This window comes from Oncorhynchus masou, chromosome 32, assembly GCF_036934945.1.
Source record: "Oncorhynchus masou masou isolate Uvic2021 chromosome 32, UVic_Omas_1.1, whole genome shotgun sequence".
NCBI classification, from domain to species: Eukaryota; Metazoa; Chordata; class Actinopteri; order Salmoniformes; family Salmonidae; genus Oncorhynchus; species Oncorhynchus masou.
In genome coordinates this window covers 10084374-10102777 of record NC_088243.1, presented here as the reverse complement: position 1 = coordinate 10102777, position 18404 = coordinate 10084374, and the positions used below count along the sequence as shown (strand labels likewise).

The window sequence follows — 18404 nt, the reverse complement described above, 5'->3', positions numbered from 1 at the left end:
ACTCCACAATTACTAACCTAAATGACAGTGAAAAGAAGGAAGACTGAACATAATAAAAATATTCCAAAACATGCATCCTGTTTGCAATAATGAAAAAAATGTGGCAAAGAAATGACCTTTTTGTCCTGAATACAAAGTGTTAGGTTTGGGGAAAATCCAATACAACACATTACTGAGTACCACTCTCCTTATTTTCAAGCATAGATATGGCTGCATCATGTTATGGGTATGCTTGTCATCATTAAGGACGGGGGAGTTTTTCAGGATAAAAAATAAACAGAATAGAGCTAAGCACAGGCAAAATCAGCCACCAGACTCTGGGAGAAGAATTCATATTTCAGCTGGACAATAACCTAAAACACAAGGCCAAATATACACTGGATTTTCTTACCAAGATGACAGTCAGGAAGAGTCGTGTAAACGCCAGCTGAGAGCCACTTAGAAAGTCCGCTGCTGAATCACACACCGTCACAGAATACAGTAATAATCAGTGTGTCCTCAGCGCCTCCAGTCAAACACTATCAACATATTTGAGAACAATCCATAACATTCTACCTGCACCTTTGCACTAACACTGGCAGATTGTGTATTACAGAAAGGGAAAATATAACAAATGCTAAACATTCACTTTATTCACAGTACACACACACACACACACACACACACACACACACACACACACACACACACACACACGCTGGCATTCGATCTTGTGACCAGCTGCTCTCCAGCCACACACAGAGTGAGGAGGTGACACGTAAGCAATATGTCTACATGTGTGTTCCCCGTGTGAGGATATTCCATAGTAATGACCCTCTCTGACCCCCAGGGCGCTGGCTGACATGGGTAAGGATGGGAAGATGGACAGGTTGGAGTTCTCCATCTCTATGAAGCTCATTAAGCTCAAACTGCAGGGCACGCCCCTTCTCTCAACTTTACCAATCATCATGAAGCAACCGCCAGTGCCCGCCCTTAACCCCTCCTCTACGGACGCCATGTCCGCCTCGCGCTACGGTACTTTAAAACAGACACACGGACACACATACATAGACTTCTCTTCTGTTCTCAGTATGTCTGTAGATGCTTCATCTTAATATTTATTTTGTCTCTTTAATATTGTGTGTCTCTCCAGGAATGGGTGCCGAGCCAAACCTTTCTATGATGCCCGGAGGCATCGCCATGCTCACCCCGAACCTCTCACCCATGACACCTATGAGCGGCCTCACCCCCATGATCCCAACAGCTACAGGCATGGCCCCCCTGGTTTCCACGTCAACGATGCCCATTCCCTTGCTGCCTTCCCTTGGCAGCCCCGCTTTGCCCAACGGCACTATGGGTATTCTACAGCAATTCCCACCAGGGTACATGGGGACAGGTAAGAGGAGGACAGTCTCTGTCTCTGTATGTCTCTCTGTGTCTCTGTATGTCTCTCTCTCTCTCTCTGTCTCTGTATGTCTCTCTCTGTCTCTCTGTCTCTATATGTCTCTCTCTCTCTCTGGCTCTGTATGTCTCTCTCTCTCTCTCTCTCTCTCTGTCTCTGTATGTCTCTCTCTGTTTCTGTATGTCTCTTTCTGTCTATGACTTTCTGTCTCTGTATCTCTCTCTCTCTGTCTCTCTCTCTCTGTATCTATGTATGTCTCTCTCTCTCTCTGTCTCTGTATGTCTATCTCTCTCTCTGTATGTCTCTCTCTCTCTCTGTATCTATGTATGTCTCTCTGTCTCTCTCTCTCTCTCTCTCTTTATGTCTCTCTGTCTCTGTGTATCCATGTATGTCTCTCTGTGTCTCTCTCTCTCTCTCTTTGTCTCTCTGTCTCTGTGTCACTCTCTCTCGGTCTCTGTATGTCTCTGTGTCTCTGTATGTGTCTCTCTCTCTCATCAGTGGTTTTCAGCAGGTGTGCTGCAAAACGTTCCCTCATCTTATACACCCGGTTGATTAGATTTGGGAGCACCAGTGTCTCCTAAAAACAGCATCATACATTGAACTCATCTTTTATCGATGTTTCAGGCAGTTGTTACAGTTGTATAATAAATTTTTAAAGTAATTTTGATCATTTATTTCACCTGTGAGAATCGTTAGCACTGATCAGGCTGAGCTGTACCACGGCCTCTGTCACAGAGACAAACGTGGCTTTACAACGTAGAAACTCGCTTGTCTCAAACTGTTGAAAAGTAATAACCCATATTAACATAGAGCTGCATTTCTATCTATCTCGTATTCACAGGACGTTCTTAAAGGGGTACACACACATTCATCGTAATGAGTAAGGAACTATGAAAATAATTAGTTTATTAAAAATGGTTTATTTTTTTATTATGGATCAGGGTCGTTAGGAAAATGTAGGTGTGCAGCACTGGTCTTTCTTTCATCAAGGTCACGGTTCAATAAATGTTGGGAACCAGTGCTCTATATTTCATACATGAAATACTGTTAGCTCCAATGGCAATACCTTAACAAGGCCCGGGGAGCAGTCTGTCTAGAAAGGAAATGGGGAAGTGCTGTGTCACCAGGCTCTACTGAGTGGAATTCATGCTGTATTTGTAATGTAACCATACCATGTTAATATAAATGGACTTCATAAGGAACTCAATCAACGTGTGTCTCCAGGCATGTCTCTCTCTGCACCGTATGTATCCTCTCCCCTGGGTCTCTCTGCACCGTATGTATCCTCTCCCCTGGGTCTCTCTGCACCGTATGTATCCTCTCCCCTGGGTCTCTCTGCACCGTATGTATCCTCTCCCCTGAGTCTCTCTCCTGGGATCAACAAAGCTACATCACTGTTGGACTCAAGCAGGTAACACAGCCACACACACCACAACTAAACACACACACACACAGCTAAACACACACACACACACACACACACACACACACACACACACACACACACACACACACACACACACACACACACACACACACACACACACACACACACACACACACACACTCAAAATAGAATCAGACTCTGATCTCTACTCATTTAGATGCCAATGGACTATTTCTATCTCCATTATATGATTTATCCTTCTACCTCCATCCCCCTCTACCTCTATCCCCTCTACCTCCATCCCCCTCTACCTCCATCCCCCTCTACCTCTATCCCCCTCTACCTCTATCCCCTCTACCTCCATCCCCCTCTACCTCTATCCCCTCTACCTCATCCCCCTCTACCTCTATCCCCTCTACCTCTATCCCCTCTACCTCTATCCCCTCTACCTCCATCCCCCTCTACCTCCATCCCCTCTACCTCCATCCCCCTCTACCTCCATCCCCCTCTACCTCCATCCCCCTCTACCTCTATCCCCTCTACCTCTATCCCCTCTACCTCTATCCCCTCTACCTCCATCCCCCTCTACCTCTATCCCCTCTACCTCCATCCCCCTCTACCTCGATCCCCCTCTACCTCTATCCCCCTCTACCTCTATCCCCTCTACCTCATCCCCCTCTCTCTAACTCTATCCCCTCTACCTCCATCCCCCTCTCTCTAACTCTATCCCCTCTACCTCCATCCCCCTCTCTCTACCTCTATCCCCTCTACCTCCATCCCCCTCTACCTCTATCCCCCTCTACCTCTACCTCTATCCCCTCTACCTCATCCCCCTCTCTCTACCTCTATCCCCTCTACCTCCATCCCCCTCTCTCTACCTCTGTCCCCTCTACCTCCATCCCTTTTTCTCTCTACCTCTGTCCCCTCTACCTCCATCTCTCTCTACCTCTGTCCCCTCTACCTCCATCTCTCTCTACCTCCATCCCTTTCTCTCTCTACCTCTGTCCCCTCTCCCTCCATCTCTCTCTACCTCCATCCCTTTCTCTCTCTACCTCCATCCCCCTCTACCTCCATATCTCTCTACCTCCATCCCTTTCTCTCTACCTCCATCCCTTTCTCTCTACCTCCATCCCCCTCTACCTCCATCTCTCTCTACCTCCATCTCTTTCTCTCTCTACCTCATCCCCCTCTCTCTACCTCTGTCCCCTCTACCTCCATCCCTTTTTCTCTCTACCTCTGTCCCCTCTACCTCCATCTCTCTCTACCTCCATCCCTTTCTCTCTCTACCTCCATCCCTTTCTCTCTCTACCTCTGTCCCCTCTCCCTCCATCTCTCTCTACCTCCATCCCTTTCTCTCTCTACCTCCATCTCTCTCTACCTCCATCTCTCTCTACTTCCATCCCTTTCTCTCTCTCCATCTCTCTCACCATCCCTCTCTACCTCCATCCCTCTCTCTCCATCTCTCTCGCCATCCCTCTCTCTGGTCCCTAGCTCCAACTCGTCCTCTACCACCTCCCTGGCAGGTAGTTCTCCTAAGACCGCTCCCTCTGACTGGGCCGTGCCTCACGCCTCGCGTCTTAAATACAGACAGCAGTTTAACAGCCTGGACAAACACATGACGGGATACCTCACAGGTGGGTGCTGCTGGGAAATGTAGGCAAACAGATGAGTGGCAGTCCAAGGGTGGCTATAGGTAATGCAGTTTACCTCACAGTCAGGTATAGGTAATGCAGTTTACCTCACATACATGTATAGGTAATGCAGTTTACCTTACAGAAATGTATAGGCAATGTAGTTCACCACAGACATGTATAGGTAATGTAGTTTACCTCAGACATGTATAGGTAATGTAGTTACCTCAGACATGTATAGGTAATGTAGTTTACCTCAGACATGTATAGGTAATGTAGTTTACCCCAGACATGTATAGGTAATGTAGAACAGACATGTATAGGTAATGTAGTTTACCTCAGACATGTATAGGTAATGTAGTTTACCTCACAAATGTATAGGTAATGTAGTTTACCCCAGACATGTATAGGTAATGTAGAACAGACATGTATAGGTAATGTAGTTTACCTCACATACAGGTATATGCAATGCAGTAGACCTCAGACATGTGTAGGTAATGCAGTTCACCACAGGCATGTATAGGTAATGTAGTTTACCTCAGACATGTATAGGTAATGTAGTTTACCTCAGACATGTATAGGTAATGTAGTTCACCTCAGACATGTATAGGTAATGTAGTTTACCTCAGACATGTATAGGTAATGTAGTTTACCTCAGACATGTATAGGTAATGTAGTTCACCTCAGACATGTATAGGTAATGTAGTTTACCTCAGACATGTATAGGTAATGTAGTTTACCTCCGACATGTATAGGTAATGTAGTTGACCTCACAAATGTTTAGGTAATGTAGAACAGACATGTATAGGTAATGCAGTTCACCACAGACATGTGTAGGTAATGTAGTTCACCTCAGACATGTATAGGTAATGTAGTTGACCTCAGACATGTATAGGTAATGTAGTTGACCTCACAAATGTGTAGGTGATGTAGAACAGAAATGTATAGGTAATGTAGTTCACCACAGACATGTATAGGTAATGTAGTTTACCTCACAGACAGGTATATGCAATGCAGTAGACCTCAGACAGGTATAGGTAATGCAGTTCACCACAGACATGTGTAGGTAATGTAGTTCACCTCATACATGTATAGGTAATGTCGTTTACCTCAGACATGTATAGGTAATGTAGTTTACCTCAGACATGTATAGGTAATGTAGTTTACCTCACAGACATGTATAGGTAATGTAGTTCACCACAGACATGTATAGGTAATGTAGTTTACCTCAGACATGTATAGGTAATGTAGTTTACCTCACAGACATGTATAGGTAATGTAGTTTACCTCAGACATGTATAGGTAATGTAGTTTACCCCAGACATGTATAGGTAATGTAGAACAGACATGCATAGGTAATGTAGTTCACCTCAGACATGTATAGGTAATGTAGTTTACCCCACAGACGTGTATAGGTAATGTAGTTTACCCCAGACATGTATAGGTAATGCAGTTCACCACATACATGTGTAGGTAATGCAGTTCACCACAGACATGTATGGGTAATGTAGTTTACCTCAGACAGATGGGTAACTGGATATTACAGCTATATGAGAGATGGTTGATGTAAATGAAGCCATTAGCTTGGTGAAGAAAAGGAAGAAACTACAGCAGACTATTTATTGAAGGTACTCTGCAGTCTAAAATGTGTTTTGATCTACATCCATTGGCCAGTTTATTAGGCACAGTAAGGTACCTAATTGTTACACTGAAATGATTTAGATATTGAGATAAAAATGGCTGACCTTTTTAAGATGCACCTTGTGATAGGTTGATAGAATTGCAGAATTTCATTTAATTTTTATTTTTTTTACTGGCAAATTCAATCAATCAAGGTTATGCCAAAAGGCTACAAGGGAAGTCATTTATTTCAGTTATGAGAAATGGACTGAGGTTGCTTTGTTCTGTGTGTTTCAGGTCCGCAAGTTAGGAATGCCATGGCAACCACTCTGCTCACTCATACACAGCTGGCCACCATCTGGTGAGTACGCCTTCATCATCATCAACTTGTACCTGTATAAGAACGTTTGACCACAGGTGTGTGTGTGTGTGTGTGTGTGTGTGTGTGTGTGTGTGTGTGTCAGGTCCCTGGCTGATGTAGATAAGGATGGGACGCTAAGAGGAGAGGAGTTTATTCTGGCCATGCATCTAGTGGACGTGGCCAAGAGCGGACGACCCTTACCACACACACTACCGACAGATCTAATTCCACCATCAGAGAGGTACACACACACACACACACACACACACACACACACACACACACACACACACACACACACACACACACACACACACACACAGATCTACTACCACCATCAGAGATACTCACCCTCACTGTTTCATGTAGGGGTTCTGTGAATGGAACCAGTTTGTCTCTCTATGCTGGCATCACAGAAGAACTGGAGGCTGAGCCACCACAGAAAACCAAAAACAACCGTACGTACACACTCATACTCACTCACACACACTCACTCACTTACACTCACTCACTCACACTCACAATCTCACTCTCACTTACACTCTCTCTCATACTCTCACTTACACTCTCTCTCATACTCTCACTTACACTCTCTCTCATACTCTCACTTACACTCTCTCTCATACTCTCACTTACACTCTCTCTCATACTCTCACTTACACTCTCTCTCATACTCTCACTTACACTCACTCACTCACTCTCACTTACACTCTCTCATACTCTCACTTACACTCTCTCTCATACTCTCACTTACACTCTCTCTCTGTCTATTGCGCGCTCTCTCTCTGTCTCTGTCTGTCTGTCTGTCTGTCTGTCTGTCTGTCTGTCTGTCTGTCTGTCTGTCTGTCTCTTTCTGTCTGTATGTCTCTGTCTGTCTGTCTCTTTCTATCTGTTTGTCGGTCTGTCTCTCATTCCCTCGTTCTTTCTCTCTTTCTCTCTCGTTCTTTCTCTCTCTTGTTCTCTTTCTCTCTTTCTCTTTTTCTCTCTCTCATTCCCTCTTTCTCTCTTTTTCTCTCCCATTCCCTTGCTCGTTCTTTCTCTCTCTTGTTCTCTTTCTCTCTTTCTCTCTCTCATTCCCTCTCTCGTTCTTTCTCTATCGTTCTCTTTCTCTCTTTCTCTCTCGTTCTCTTTCTCTCTTTCTCTTTCTCTCTTTCCCTCTCTTATTCCCTCTCTCGCTCTTTCTCTCTCTTGTTCTCTCATTCCCTCTCTCGTTCTTTCTCTCTCTTGTTCTCTTTCTCTCTCTTTCTCTCTGTCATTCCCTCTCTCGTTCTTTCTCTCTGTCATTCCCTCTCTCGTTCTTTCTATCTCTTGTTCTCTTTTTCTCTCTTGCTCTTTCCATCACTCTCTTTCACAGTGTCGTTTGAGGATAAGTTCAAGGCCAACCTGGAGCGAGGGAACGCAGAGTTGGAGAAAAGAAGACAGGCTCTGCAGGATGCACAGAGGAGAGAGGAAGAGAAACGCCAGCAGAAGGAGAGGGAGGAGCGAGAGAGGAGAGAGAGGGAGGTCAGGGAACAAGAGGAGAGGAGGAGGAAGGAGGAAGAGAGGAGGATGGAGCGGCAGAGGGAGCTGGAGAGACAGAAAGAGGAGGAGAGGCTGAAGGAGATGGAGAGAAAAGAGGTGAAGAGGCGTGTTCTTTCAGGCATTCTAAATGTCAGTATAAACTGGGTGGGTCGAGCCCTGAATGCTGATTGGCTGTCAGCTGTGGTATATCAGACCGTATATACCACAGGTATGACAAAACATTTATTTTGACTGCTCTAATTACGTTGGTAACCAGTTTATAACAGCAGTAAGGCACCTCGGGTGTTTACGTCGTGCCTAAGAACAGTCGTCAGCCGTGGTTATTTGGCCATATACCAAACCCTCGCGGTCCTTATTGTTTAAGTATGAGTGAGTGCGTCCGTGTGTGTGTGTGTTCCCCAGGCGGCGCAGCGTGAGCTGGAGCTCCAGAGGAAGGAGGAGCTGGAGAGGAGGAGGAGAGGAGAGCTGCAGCGCCAGAAGAGTCAGGAACAGGAAGACGTCAGCCAACTAAAGGCCCGGAAGAGGAGTCTGGAGATGGAGTTGGAGGCTGTGGTGAGACTCACACATATATTTGACATTTGACTCTCTTATCCAGAGCCACTTAGTGGAAGCAATTAGGGTTACGTGTCTTGCTCGAGGTCACTTCGACACATTTTCCCATCAAGTCGGCTCGGAGAATCAAACCAGTGACCTTTCGGTTGCTGGCCCAACACTCTTAACCGCTAGGCTACCTGCCTCCCTACACACACGCATGGACAGAGACTATACACACAGACTATACACACACACTACACACACTATATATACACTACCCTTCAAACGTTTTGGGTCACTTAGAAATGTACTTGTTTTTGAAAGAAAAGCACATTTTTTTGTCCATTTTAAAATAACATCAAATTGATCAGAAATACAGTGTAGAGATTGTTAATGTTGTAAATGACTATTGTAGCTGGAAATGGCAGATTTTTAATGGAATATTTTCATAGGCTACAGAGGCCCATTATCAGCAACCATCACTCCTGTGTTCCAATGGCACGTTGTGTTAGCTCATCCAAGTTTATAATTTTAAAAGGCTAATTGATCATTAGAAAACCCTTTTTCAATTATGATAGCACAACTGAAAACTGTTGTTCTGATTAAAGAAGCAATAAAACTGGCCTTCTTTAGCTAGTTGAGTATCTGGAGCATCAGCACTTGTGGGTTCGATTACAGGCTCAAAATGGCCAGAAGCAAAGACCTTTCTTCTGAAACTCGTCAGTCTATTCTTGTTCTGAGAAATAAAGGCTATTCCATGTGAGACATTGCCAAGAAACTGAAGATCTTGTACAACATTGTGTACTACTCCCTTCACAGAACAGCGCAAACTGTCTCTAATCAGAATAGAAAGAGGAGTGGGAGGCCCCGGTGCACAACCGAGCAAGAGGACAAGTACATTAGAGTGTCTAGTTTGAGAAACAGACGCATCACAAGTCCTCAACTGGCAGCTTCATTAAATATTACCCGCAAAACACCAGTCTCAACGTCAACAGTGAAGAGGCGACTTCAGGATGCTGGCCTTCTAGGCAGAGTTGCAAAGAAAAAGCAATAGACTGGCCAATAAAAATAAAAGATTAAGATGGGCAAAAGAACACAGACTCTGGACAGAGGAACTCTCTACAGAGATGCAGTGCTGTAAACCGCGGCGCCGCTCGGGAGCTGTTACCAAGCGGAATTATAGAGCTTAAAATAGACGTTCATCCATGAGCTAAACAGCAGTGGGCCGGATTGGAACCCAGCTCGACTCTGACATACGTGTGTCTGTAACGTCTGTACTTATTTTCCACCATAATTTGCAAATAAATTAATTAAAAATCCTACAATGTGATTTTCTGGATTTTTTTTCTTCTCATTTTGTCTGTCATAGTTGAAGTGTACCTATGATGAAAATTACAGGCCTCTCTCATCTTTTTAAGTGGGAGAACTTGCTCAATTGGTGGCTGACTAAATACTTTTTTGCCCCACTGTATGTACATATATGTATAGTTAAAGTGACTATGCATATATGATAAACAGAGAGTAGCAGCAGCGTAAAAAGAGGGGTGGGAGGAGGCACACAATGCAAATAGTCCGGGTATCCATTTGATTACCGGTTCAGGCTTAGGGGTAAAAACTGTTGACAAGCCTTTTGGTCCTAGACTTGGCACTCTGGTACCACTTGCCAATTTAAAACACATTTTCCTTAACAAAACATACATTTGTCCCCTATAAATGTGTAAATGTATTATAATCCACATAGGAATTCACACGAGACACACTAGCCTGCACGTAACCTGCAGAAGGTACTTTATAGGTACATTACTGTATCGTGTATATATAAAAATATATATACTCAACATGCAACAATTTCAATGATTTTACTGAGCTACAGTTCATAGAAGGAAATTCGTAAATTAAAAAAATAAATTCATTTGGCCCTCATCTATGGAATTCACATGACTAGGCAGGGGCACAGCCATGGGTGGGACTGGGAAGGTATAGTCCCACCCACTGGAGAGCCAGGCCCAGCCAATCAGAATTGGTTGTTTTTTTTCCCCACAAAAGGGCTTTATTGCAGACAGAAATCCTCCATTTGAGTGAAATAAGCTTTTGAAAATTTCTGGCACCTTTTGTTTCAGCTCATGAAACATGAGACCAGTACTTGACATGTTGCATTTATATTTTTGTTCAGTATACAAACACCGCTACCAGCTGCCCTCTGGTGGCCATGGGGAATATTTCTTCAGATGTTAAAATCCTTCTGCTGCAGGACTATTTTTCTCCTGTGAGGAAAGGGTCAAGTTTAAGATCCTACATCTGTCTGTCTCTCTCTCCCAGCATAAGAAACACAGACAGATATCTGAGAGGCTGTATGTCTCTCTCTCCCAGGGTAACAAACACAGACAGATATCTGAGTGGCTGTATGTCTCTCTCTCCCAGGGTAACAAACACAGATCTCTGAGTGTCTGTATGTCTCTCCCAGGGTAACAAACACAGACAGATCTCTGAGTGGCTGTATGTCTCTCTCTCCCAGGGTAACAAACACAGACAGATCTCTGAGTGGCTGTATGTCTCTCTCTCCCAGGGTAACAAACACAGACAGATCTCTGAGTGGCTGTATGTCTCTCTCTCCCAGGGTAACAAACACAGACAGATCTCTGAGTGGCTGTATGTTTCTCTCTCCCAGGGTAACAAACACAGATCTCTGAGCGGCTGTATGTCTCTCTCTCCCAGGGTAACAAACACAGACAGATCTCTGAGTGGCTGTATGTCTCTCTCTCCCAGGGTAACAAACACAGACAGATATCTGAGCGTCTGTATGTCTCTCTCTCCCAGGGTAACAAACACAGACAGATCTCTGAGCGGCTGTATGTCTCTCTCTCCCAGGGTAACAAACACAGACAGATATCTGAGAGGCTGTATGTCTCTCTCTCCTAGGGTAACGAACACAGACAGATCTCTGAGCGGCTGTATGTCTCTCTCTCCTAGGGTAACGAACACAGACAGATCTCTGAGCGGCTGTATGTCTCTCTCTCCCAGGGTAACAAACACAGACAGATCTCTGAGCGACTGTATGTCTCTCTCTCCCAGGGTAACAAACACAGACAGATCTCTGAGTGGCTGTATGTCTCTCTCTCCCAGGGTAACAAACACAGACAGATCTCTGAGCGGCTGTATGTCTCTCTCTCCCAGGGTAACAAACACAGACAGATATCTGAGAGGCTGTATGTCTCTCTCTCCTAGGGTAACGAACACAGACAGATCTCTGAGCGGCTGTATGTCTCTCTCTCCTAGGGTAACGAACACAGACAGATCTCTGAGCGGCTGTATGTCTCTCTCTCCCAGGGTAACAAACACAGACAGATCTCTGAGCGACTGTATGTCTCTCTCTCCCAGGGTAACAAACACAGACAGATCTCTGAGTGGCTGTATGTCTCTCTCTCCCAGGGTAACAAACACAGACAGATCTCTGAGTGGCTGTATGTCTCTCTCTCCCAGGGTAACGAACACAGACAGATCTCTGAGCGGCTGTATGTCTCTCTCTCCCAGGGTAACAAACACAGACAGATCTCTGAGTGGCTGTATGTCTCTCTCCCAGGGTAACAAACACAGACAGATATCTGAGAGGCTGTATGTCTCTCTCTCCCAGGGTAACGAACACAGACAGATCTCTGAGCGGCTGTATGTCTCTCTCTCCCAGGGTAACAAACACAGACAGATCTCTGAGAGGCTGTATGTTTCTCTCTCCCAGGGTGACGAACACAGACAGATATCTGAGAGGCTGTATGTCTCTCCCAGGGTAACAAACACAGACAGATATCTGAGAGGCTGTATGTCTCTCTCTCCCAGGGTAACAAACACAGACAGATCTCTGAGTGGCTGTATGTCTCTCTCTCCCAGGGTAACAAACACAGACAGATCTCTGAGCGGCTGTATGTCTCTCTCTCCCAGGGTAACAAACACAGACAGATCTCTGAGCGTCTCTCTCTCCCAGGGTAACGAACACAGACAGATCTCTGAGAGGCTGTATGTCTCTCTCTCCCAGGGTAACAAACACAGACAGATATCTGAGAGGCTGTATGTCTCTCTCTCCCAGGGTAACAAACACAGACAGATCTCTGAGAGGCTGTATGTCTCTCTCTCCCAGGGTAACAAACACAGACAGATCTCTGAGAGGCTGTATGTCTCTCTCTCCCAGGGTAACAAACACAGACAGATCTCTGAGAGGCTGTATGTCTCTCTCTCCTAGGGTAACAAACACAGATCTCTGAGCGGCTGTATGTCTCTCTCTCCCAGGGTAACGAACACAGACAGATCTCTGAGTGGCTGTATGTCTCTCTCCCAGGGTAACAAACACAGACAGATCTCTGAGTGGCTGTATGTCTCTCTCTCCCAGGGTAACAAACACAGACAGATCTCTGAGTGGCTGTATGTCTCTCTCCCAGGGTAACAAACACAGACAGATCTCTGAGTGGCTGTATGTCTCTCTCTCCCAGGGTAACAAACACAGACAGATCTCTGAGCGGCTGTATGTCTCTCTCTCCCAGGGTAACAAACACAGACAGATCTCTGAGAGGCTGTATGTCTCTCTCTCCCAGGGTAACAAACACAGACAGATCTCTGAGCGGCTGTATGTCTCTCTCTCCCAGGGTAACAAACACAGACAGATATCTGAGCGTCTGTATGTCTCTCTCTCCCAGGGTAACAAACACAGACAGATCTCTGAGCGGCTGTATGTCTCTCTCTCCCAGGGTAACAAACACAGACAGATATCTGAGAGGCTGTATGTCTCTCTCTCCTAGGGTAACGAACACAGACAGATCTCTGAGCGGCTGTATGTCTCTCTCTCCTAGGGTAACGAACACAGACAGATCTCTGAGCGGCTGTATGTCTCTCTCTCCCAGGGTAACAAACACAGACAGATCTCTGAGCGTCTCTCTCTCCCAGGGTAACAAACACAGACAGATCTCTGAGCGGCTGTATGTCTCTCTCTCCCAGGGTAACAAACACAGACAGATCTCTGAGTGGCTGTATGTCTCTCTCTCCCAGGGTAACAAACACAGACAGATCTCTGAGTGGCTGTATGTCTCTCTCTCCCAGGGTAACGAACACAGACAGATCTCTGAGCGGCTGTATGTCTCTCTCTCCCAGGGTAACAAACACAGACAGATCTCTGAGTGGCTGTATGTCTCTCTCCCAGGGTAACAAACACAGACAGATATCTGAGAGGCTGTATGTCTCTCTCTCCCAGGGTAACGAACACAGACAGATCTCTGAGCGGCTGTATGTCTCTCTCTCACAGGGTAACAAACACAGACAGATCTCTGAGAGGCTGTATGTTTCTCTCTCCCAGGGTGACGAACACAGACAGATATCTGAGAGGCTGTATGTCTCTCCCAGGGTAACAAACACAGACAGATATCTGAGAGGCTGTATGTCTCTCTCTCCCAGGGTAACAAACACAGACAGATCTCTGAGTGGCTGTATGTCTCTCTCTCCCAGGGTAACAAACACAGACAGATCTCTGAGCGGCTGTATGTCTCTCTCTCCCAGGGTAACAAACACAGACAGATCTCTGAGCGTCTCTCTCTCCCAGGGTAACAAACACAGACAGATATCTGAGAGGCTGTATGTCTCTCTCTCCCAGGGTAACAAACACAGACAGATCTCTGAGAGGCTGTATGTCTCTCTCTCCCAGGGTAACAAACACAGACAGATCTCTGAGAGGCTGTATGTCTCTCTCTCCCAGGGTAACAAACACAGACAGATCTCTGAGAGGCTGTATGTCTCTCTCTCCTAGGGTAACAAACACAGATCTCTGAGCGGCTGTATGTCTCTCTCTCCCAGGGTAACGAACACAGACAGATCTCTGAGTGGCTGTATGTCTCTCTCCCAGGGTAACAAACACAGACAGATCTCTGAGTGGCTGTATGTCTCTCTCTCCCAGGGTAACAAACACAGACAGATCTCTGAGTGGCTGTATGTCTCTCTCCCAGGGTAACAAACACAGACAGATCTCTGAGTGGCTGTATGTCTCTCTCTCCCAGGGTAACAAACACAGACAGATCTCTGAGCGGCTGTATGTCTCTCTCTCCCAGGGTAACAAACACAGACAGATCTCTGAGAGGCTGTATGTCTCTCTCTCCCAGGGTAACAAACACAGACAGATCTCTGAGCGGCTGTATGTCTCTCTCTCCCAGGGTAACGAACACAGACAGATCTCTGAGCGGCTGTATGTCTCTCTCTCCCAGGGTAACAAACACAGACAGATCTCTGAGTGGCTGTATGTCTCTCTCTCCCAGGGTAACAAACACAGACAGATCTCTGAGTGGCTGTATGTCTCTCTCTCCCAGGGTAACAAACACAGACAGATATCTGAGAGGCTGTATGTCTCTCTCTCCCAGCACAACGAACACAGACAGATCTCTGAGTGGCTGTATGTCTCTCTCTCCCAGGGTAACGAACACAGACAGATCTCTGAGCGGCTGTATGTCTCTCTCTCCCAGGGTAACGAACACAGACAGATCTCTGAGCGGCTGTATGTCTCTCTCTCCCAGGGTAACAAACACAGACAGATCTCTGAGAGGCTGTATGTCTCTCTCTCCCAGGGTAACAAACACAGACAGATCTCTGAGTGGCTGTATGTCTCTCTCTCCCAGGGTAACAAACACAGACAGATCTCTGAGCGGCTGTATGTCTCTCTCTCCCAGGGTAACAAACACAGACAGATCTCTGAGAGGCTGTATGTCTCTCTCTCCCAGGGTAACGAACACAGACAGATCTCTGAGAGGCTGTATGTCTCTCTCTCCCAGGGTAACGAACACAGACAGATCTCTGAGCGGCTGTATGTCTCTCTCTCCCAGGGTAACAAACACAGACAGATCTCTGAGCGGCTGTATGTCTCTCTCTCCCAGGGTAACAAACACAGACAGATCTCTGAGCGGCTGTATGTCTCTCTCTCCCAGGGTAACAAACACAGACAGATCTCTGAGCGTCTGTATGTCTCTCTCTCCCAGGGTAACGAACACAGACAGATCTCTGAGCGTCTGTATGTCTCTCTCTCCCAGGGTAACAAACACAGACAGATCTCTGAGCGGCTGCGGGATGCTCAGAGTAGAAGGAAGGTGCAACGCAGTGAGCTGGAGCTGGCCAACCAGAGACGAGACACAGCCAGACAGGACATCAACTCCCTGCAGAGACAACTAGAGGTGTGTCTCTGTTTCTGCCTGTCTGTCTGTCTGTCTTGTCTGTCTTGTCTGTCCTGTCCTGTCTGTCCTGTCTGTCTGTCTGTCTGTCTGTGTGGCCCCTCCTAATGATCTACTGCTCCTGTGCTTCAGGAGAACCAGAGGAATCTGTCCCGGCTGACTCCAGAACAGCAGAGACTCAGTGACAAACTGAAGGACATGGCCCTCAACAACCTGCCAGGTACTGACTGAGACTGGGGCTAAGTTTGGCTGGGGTGTAGGCTATACTAGGGTGTATGGTTGGGGTGTAGGCTATACTAGGGTGTATGGGTGGGGTGTAGGCTATACTAGGGTGTATGGATGGGGTGTAGGCTATACTAGGGTGTATGGTTGGGGTGTAGGCTATACTAAGGTGTATGGATGGGGTGTAGGCTATACTAGGGTGTATGGTTGGGGTGTAGGGCTATACTAGGGTGTATGATTGGGGTGTAGGCTATACTAAGGTGTATGGATGGGGTGTAAGGCTATACTAGGGTGTATGGATGGGGTAGAGGGCTATGCTAGGGTGTATAGGTGGGGTGTAGGCTATACTAGGGTGTATGGGTGGGGTGTGGGCTATACTAGGGTGTATGGTTGGGGTGTAGGCTATACTAAGGTGTATGGATGGGGTGTACAGTTGGACTGGGGTATATTATAGGGCTATATTAGGCCATGTTCCACATTCAATCAAACATGATTGAATTGGACTCCCATGATGGAAGACATACAGAGCCTTCAGAAACTATTCATACCTCTTGACTTATTACACATTTTGTTGAACCAGCCTGACTTTTTTTCTCTCTCACTCATCTAAACACAATACCCCGTAATGACAAAGTGAAAACATGTTTGTAGAAATGTTTGCAAATTTATTGAAATTAAATACCGTATTATATCTAATTGACATAAGTATTTACATTCTTCAGTCAATACTTTGGCGTCGATTACAGCTTTGAGTCGTCTATCAGCTTCAGACGTCTGGATTTGGTCGATTTTCTCAAGCTCTGTTAAGTTAAATGGAGAGCGGCAGGGGAACAGCAATCTTCAAGTCTTTCCACAGATTTTCAATGGGATTCCAATTTGTAAGTCGCTCTGGATAAGAGCATCTGCTAAATGACTTAAATGTAAATGTAAATGATTCAAGTCTGTGCTTTGGCTGGGCCACTCAAGGACTTTAACATTCTTGTTCCGAAGGCATTCCAGTGTTGCTTTGGCTGTATGTTTGGGGTCATTGTCCTGTTGGAATGTAAATCTTCACCCCCCCCCCCCCCAGTCGTTTGCAAGTTCTCCACAAGAATTTGCCTGTATTTAACTCCATTCATTGTTCCCTTTATCCTTACCTTGTCGCTGAAAAGCATCCCCATAACATGATGATGCTGCCACCACCATGCTTCACGGCAGGGATGATCTGTGCCTGGTTTTCTCCAGACATGGCTCTTTGCATTCAGGCCAACAGTTTTTGTCTCATCAGATCACAGAATCTTTTGCCTAATGCTCTGAGTCTTTTTGCCTTTTTGTAAACTCCCAGGCATGCTGTCATGTGCCGCCTTCTCACGATGGGTTTCCGTCTGGCCACTCTCCCATGAAGCCCAGATTGGTGAAGTGCTGTAGAGACTGTTGTCCTTCTGGCAGGTTCTCCCATCTCAGCCAAGGAACTCTGTAGTTCTGTCAGAGTGGTCATTGGGTTCTGGGTCACCTCCGTGACCAAGGTCCCTCTTGCCCAGTTGCTCAGTTTGGTTGGACGGCCAGCTCCAGGCACAGTCTGGATAATTCCAATTTCCCAACGATGGAGACCGCTGTGCTCTTAGAATCTTTCAACACTAGAAATATATATATATTTTTTTTACCCTTCCAGATATATGCCTAATTTTTCACCCTTCCCCCAGATATATGCTGTTCCTAGGCCGTCATTGAAAATAAGAATTTGTTCTTATCTGACTTGCCTAGTTAAATCAAGGTAAAAATAAATAAATAAATATGCCTCATCACAATTATATCTCAGGAGTTCTCCAGACAGTTCCTTGGACGATTGCTAAATTTGATATTTACACAGAATGTTTTCACGTTTGTCGTTCCAGGGTATTGTTTGTTGATGGGTGAAAAACACGACAAAAATGTGGAACAAGTCCAGAAGTGTGAATACTGTCTGACGGCACTGTAGTGAAGTGTTACTAAACATTCCCCTCCTGTCACCCTCCTGTCACCCTCGTCTTCCTGCTGTACCCAGTCTCCACCACATCCACTCTCAAACGCAGCACCAGCGAGAAGGCCGGAGCCTGTCGCGACCTGAAGCAACAGCTCGATGCTCTGGAGATGGAGACGGCTGCTAAACTGGCTGACATGGATCATTACCTGAAGGACATACAGGTACGTACAGACCAGTGCAGCTCAGCTGGTTGGCTACGCCAAAGCCTCAGTTCCTTTTGACACACAAATGTTGAAGTATAACAGTCTACCTGTATTAAAGTGAATTTATGACGGGGCTTTCCAACCCTGTTCCCGGAGAGATACCCTCCTGAAGGTTTTAACTCCAACCCTGTTCCTGGAGAGATACCCTCCTGTAGGTTTTAACTCCAACCTTGTTCCTGGAGAGCTACCCTCCTGAAGGTTTTAACTCTAACCCTGTTCCTGGAGAGCTACCCTCCTGTAGGTTTTAACACCAACCCTGTTCCTGGAGAGATACCCTCCTGTAGGTTTTAACTCCAACCCTGTTCCTGGAGAGCTACCCTCCTGTAGGTTTTAACTCCAACCCTGTTCCTGGAGA

The 18404-nt window shown here is 46.0% G+C and overlaps 1 protein-coding gene across 5 annotated transcripts in view; it reads left to right on the top strand.

The window, feature by feature from the left end:
- LOC135525533 (intersectin-2-like) overlaps window positions 1-18404 on the top strand; it is an 82892-nt gene that overhangs the window by 25706 nt on the left and 38782 nt on the right. For all 5 annotated transcript variants that reach the window (XM_064953205.1, XM_064953206.1, XM_064953204.1 and 2 more), the window contains 12 exons: window positions 830-1014; window positions 1133-1375; window positions 2606-2792; window positions 4260-4402; window positions 6317-6380; window positions 6484-6621; window positions 6750-6838; window positions 7735-7997; window positions 8304-8453; window positions 15485-15625; window positions 15755-15842; window positions 17868-18007. In XM_064953205.1, the coding sequence (XP_064809277.1) occupies window positions 830-1014; window positions 1133-1375; window positions 2606-2792; window positions 4260-4402; window positions 6317-6380; window positions 6484-6621; window positions 6750-6838; window positions 7735-7997; window positions 8304-8453; window positions 15485-15625; window positions 15755-15842; window positions 17868-18007 (1831 nt within the window). The remainder of the gene's footprint in view (window positions 1-829; window positions 1015-1132; window positions 1376-2605; window positions 2793-4259; window positions 4403-6316; window positions 6381-6483; window positions 6622-6749; window positions 6839-7734; window positions 7998-8303; window positions 8454-15484; window positions 15626-15754; window positions 15843-17867; window positions 18008-18404) is intronic.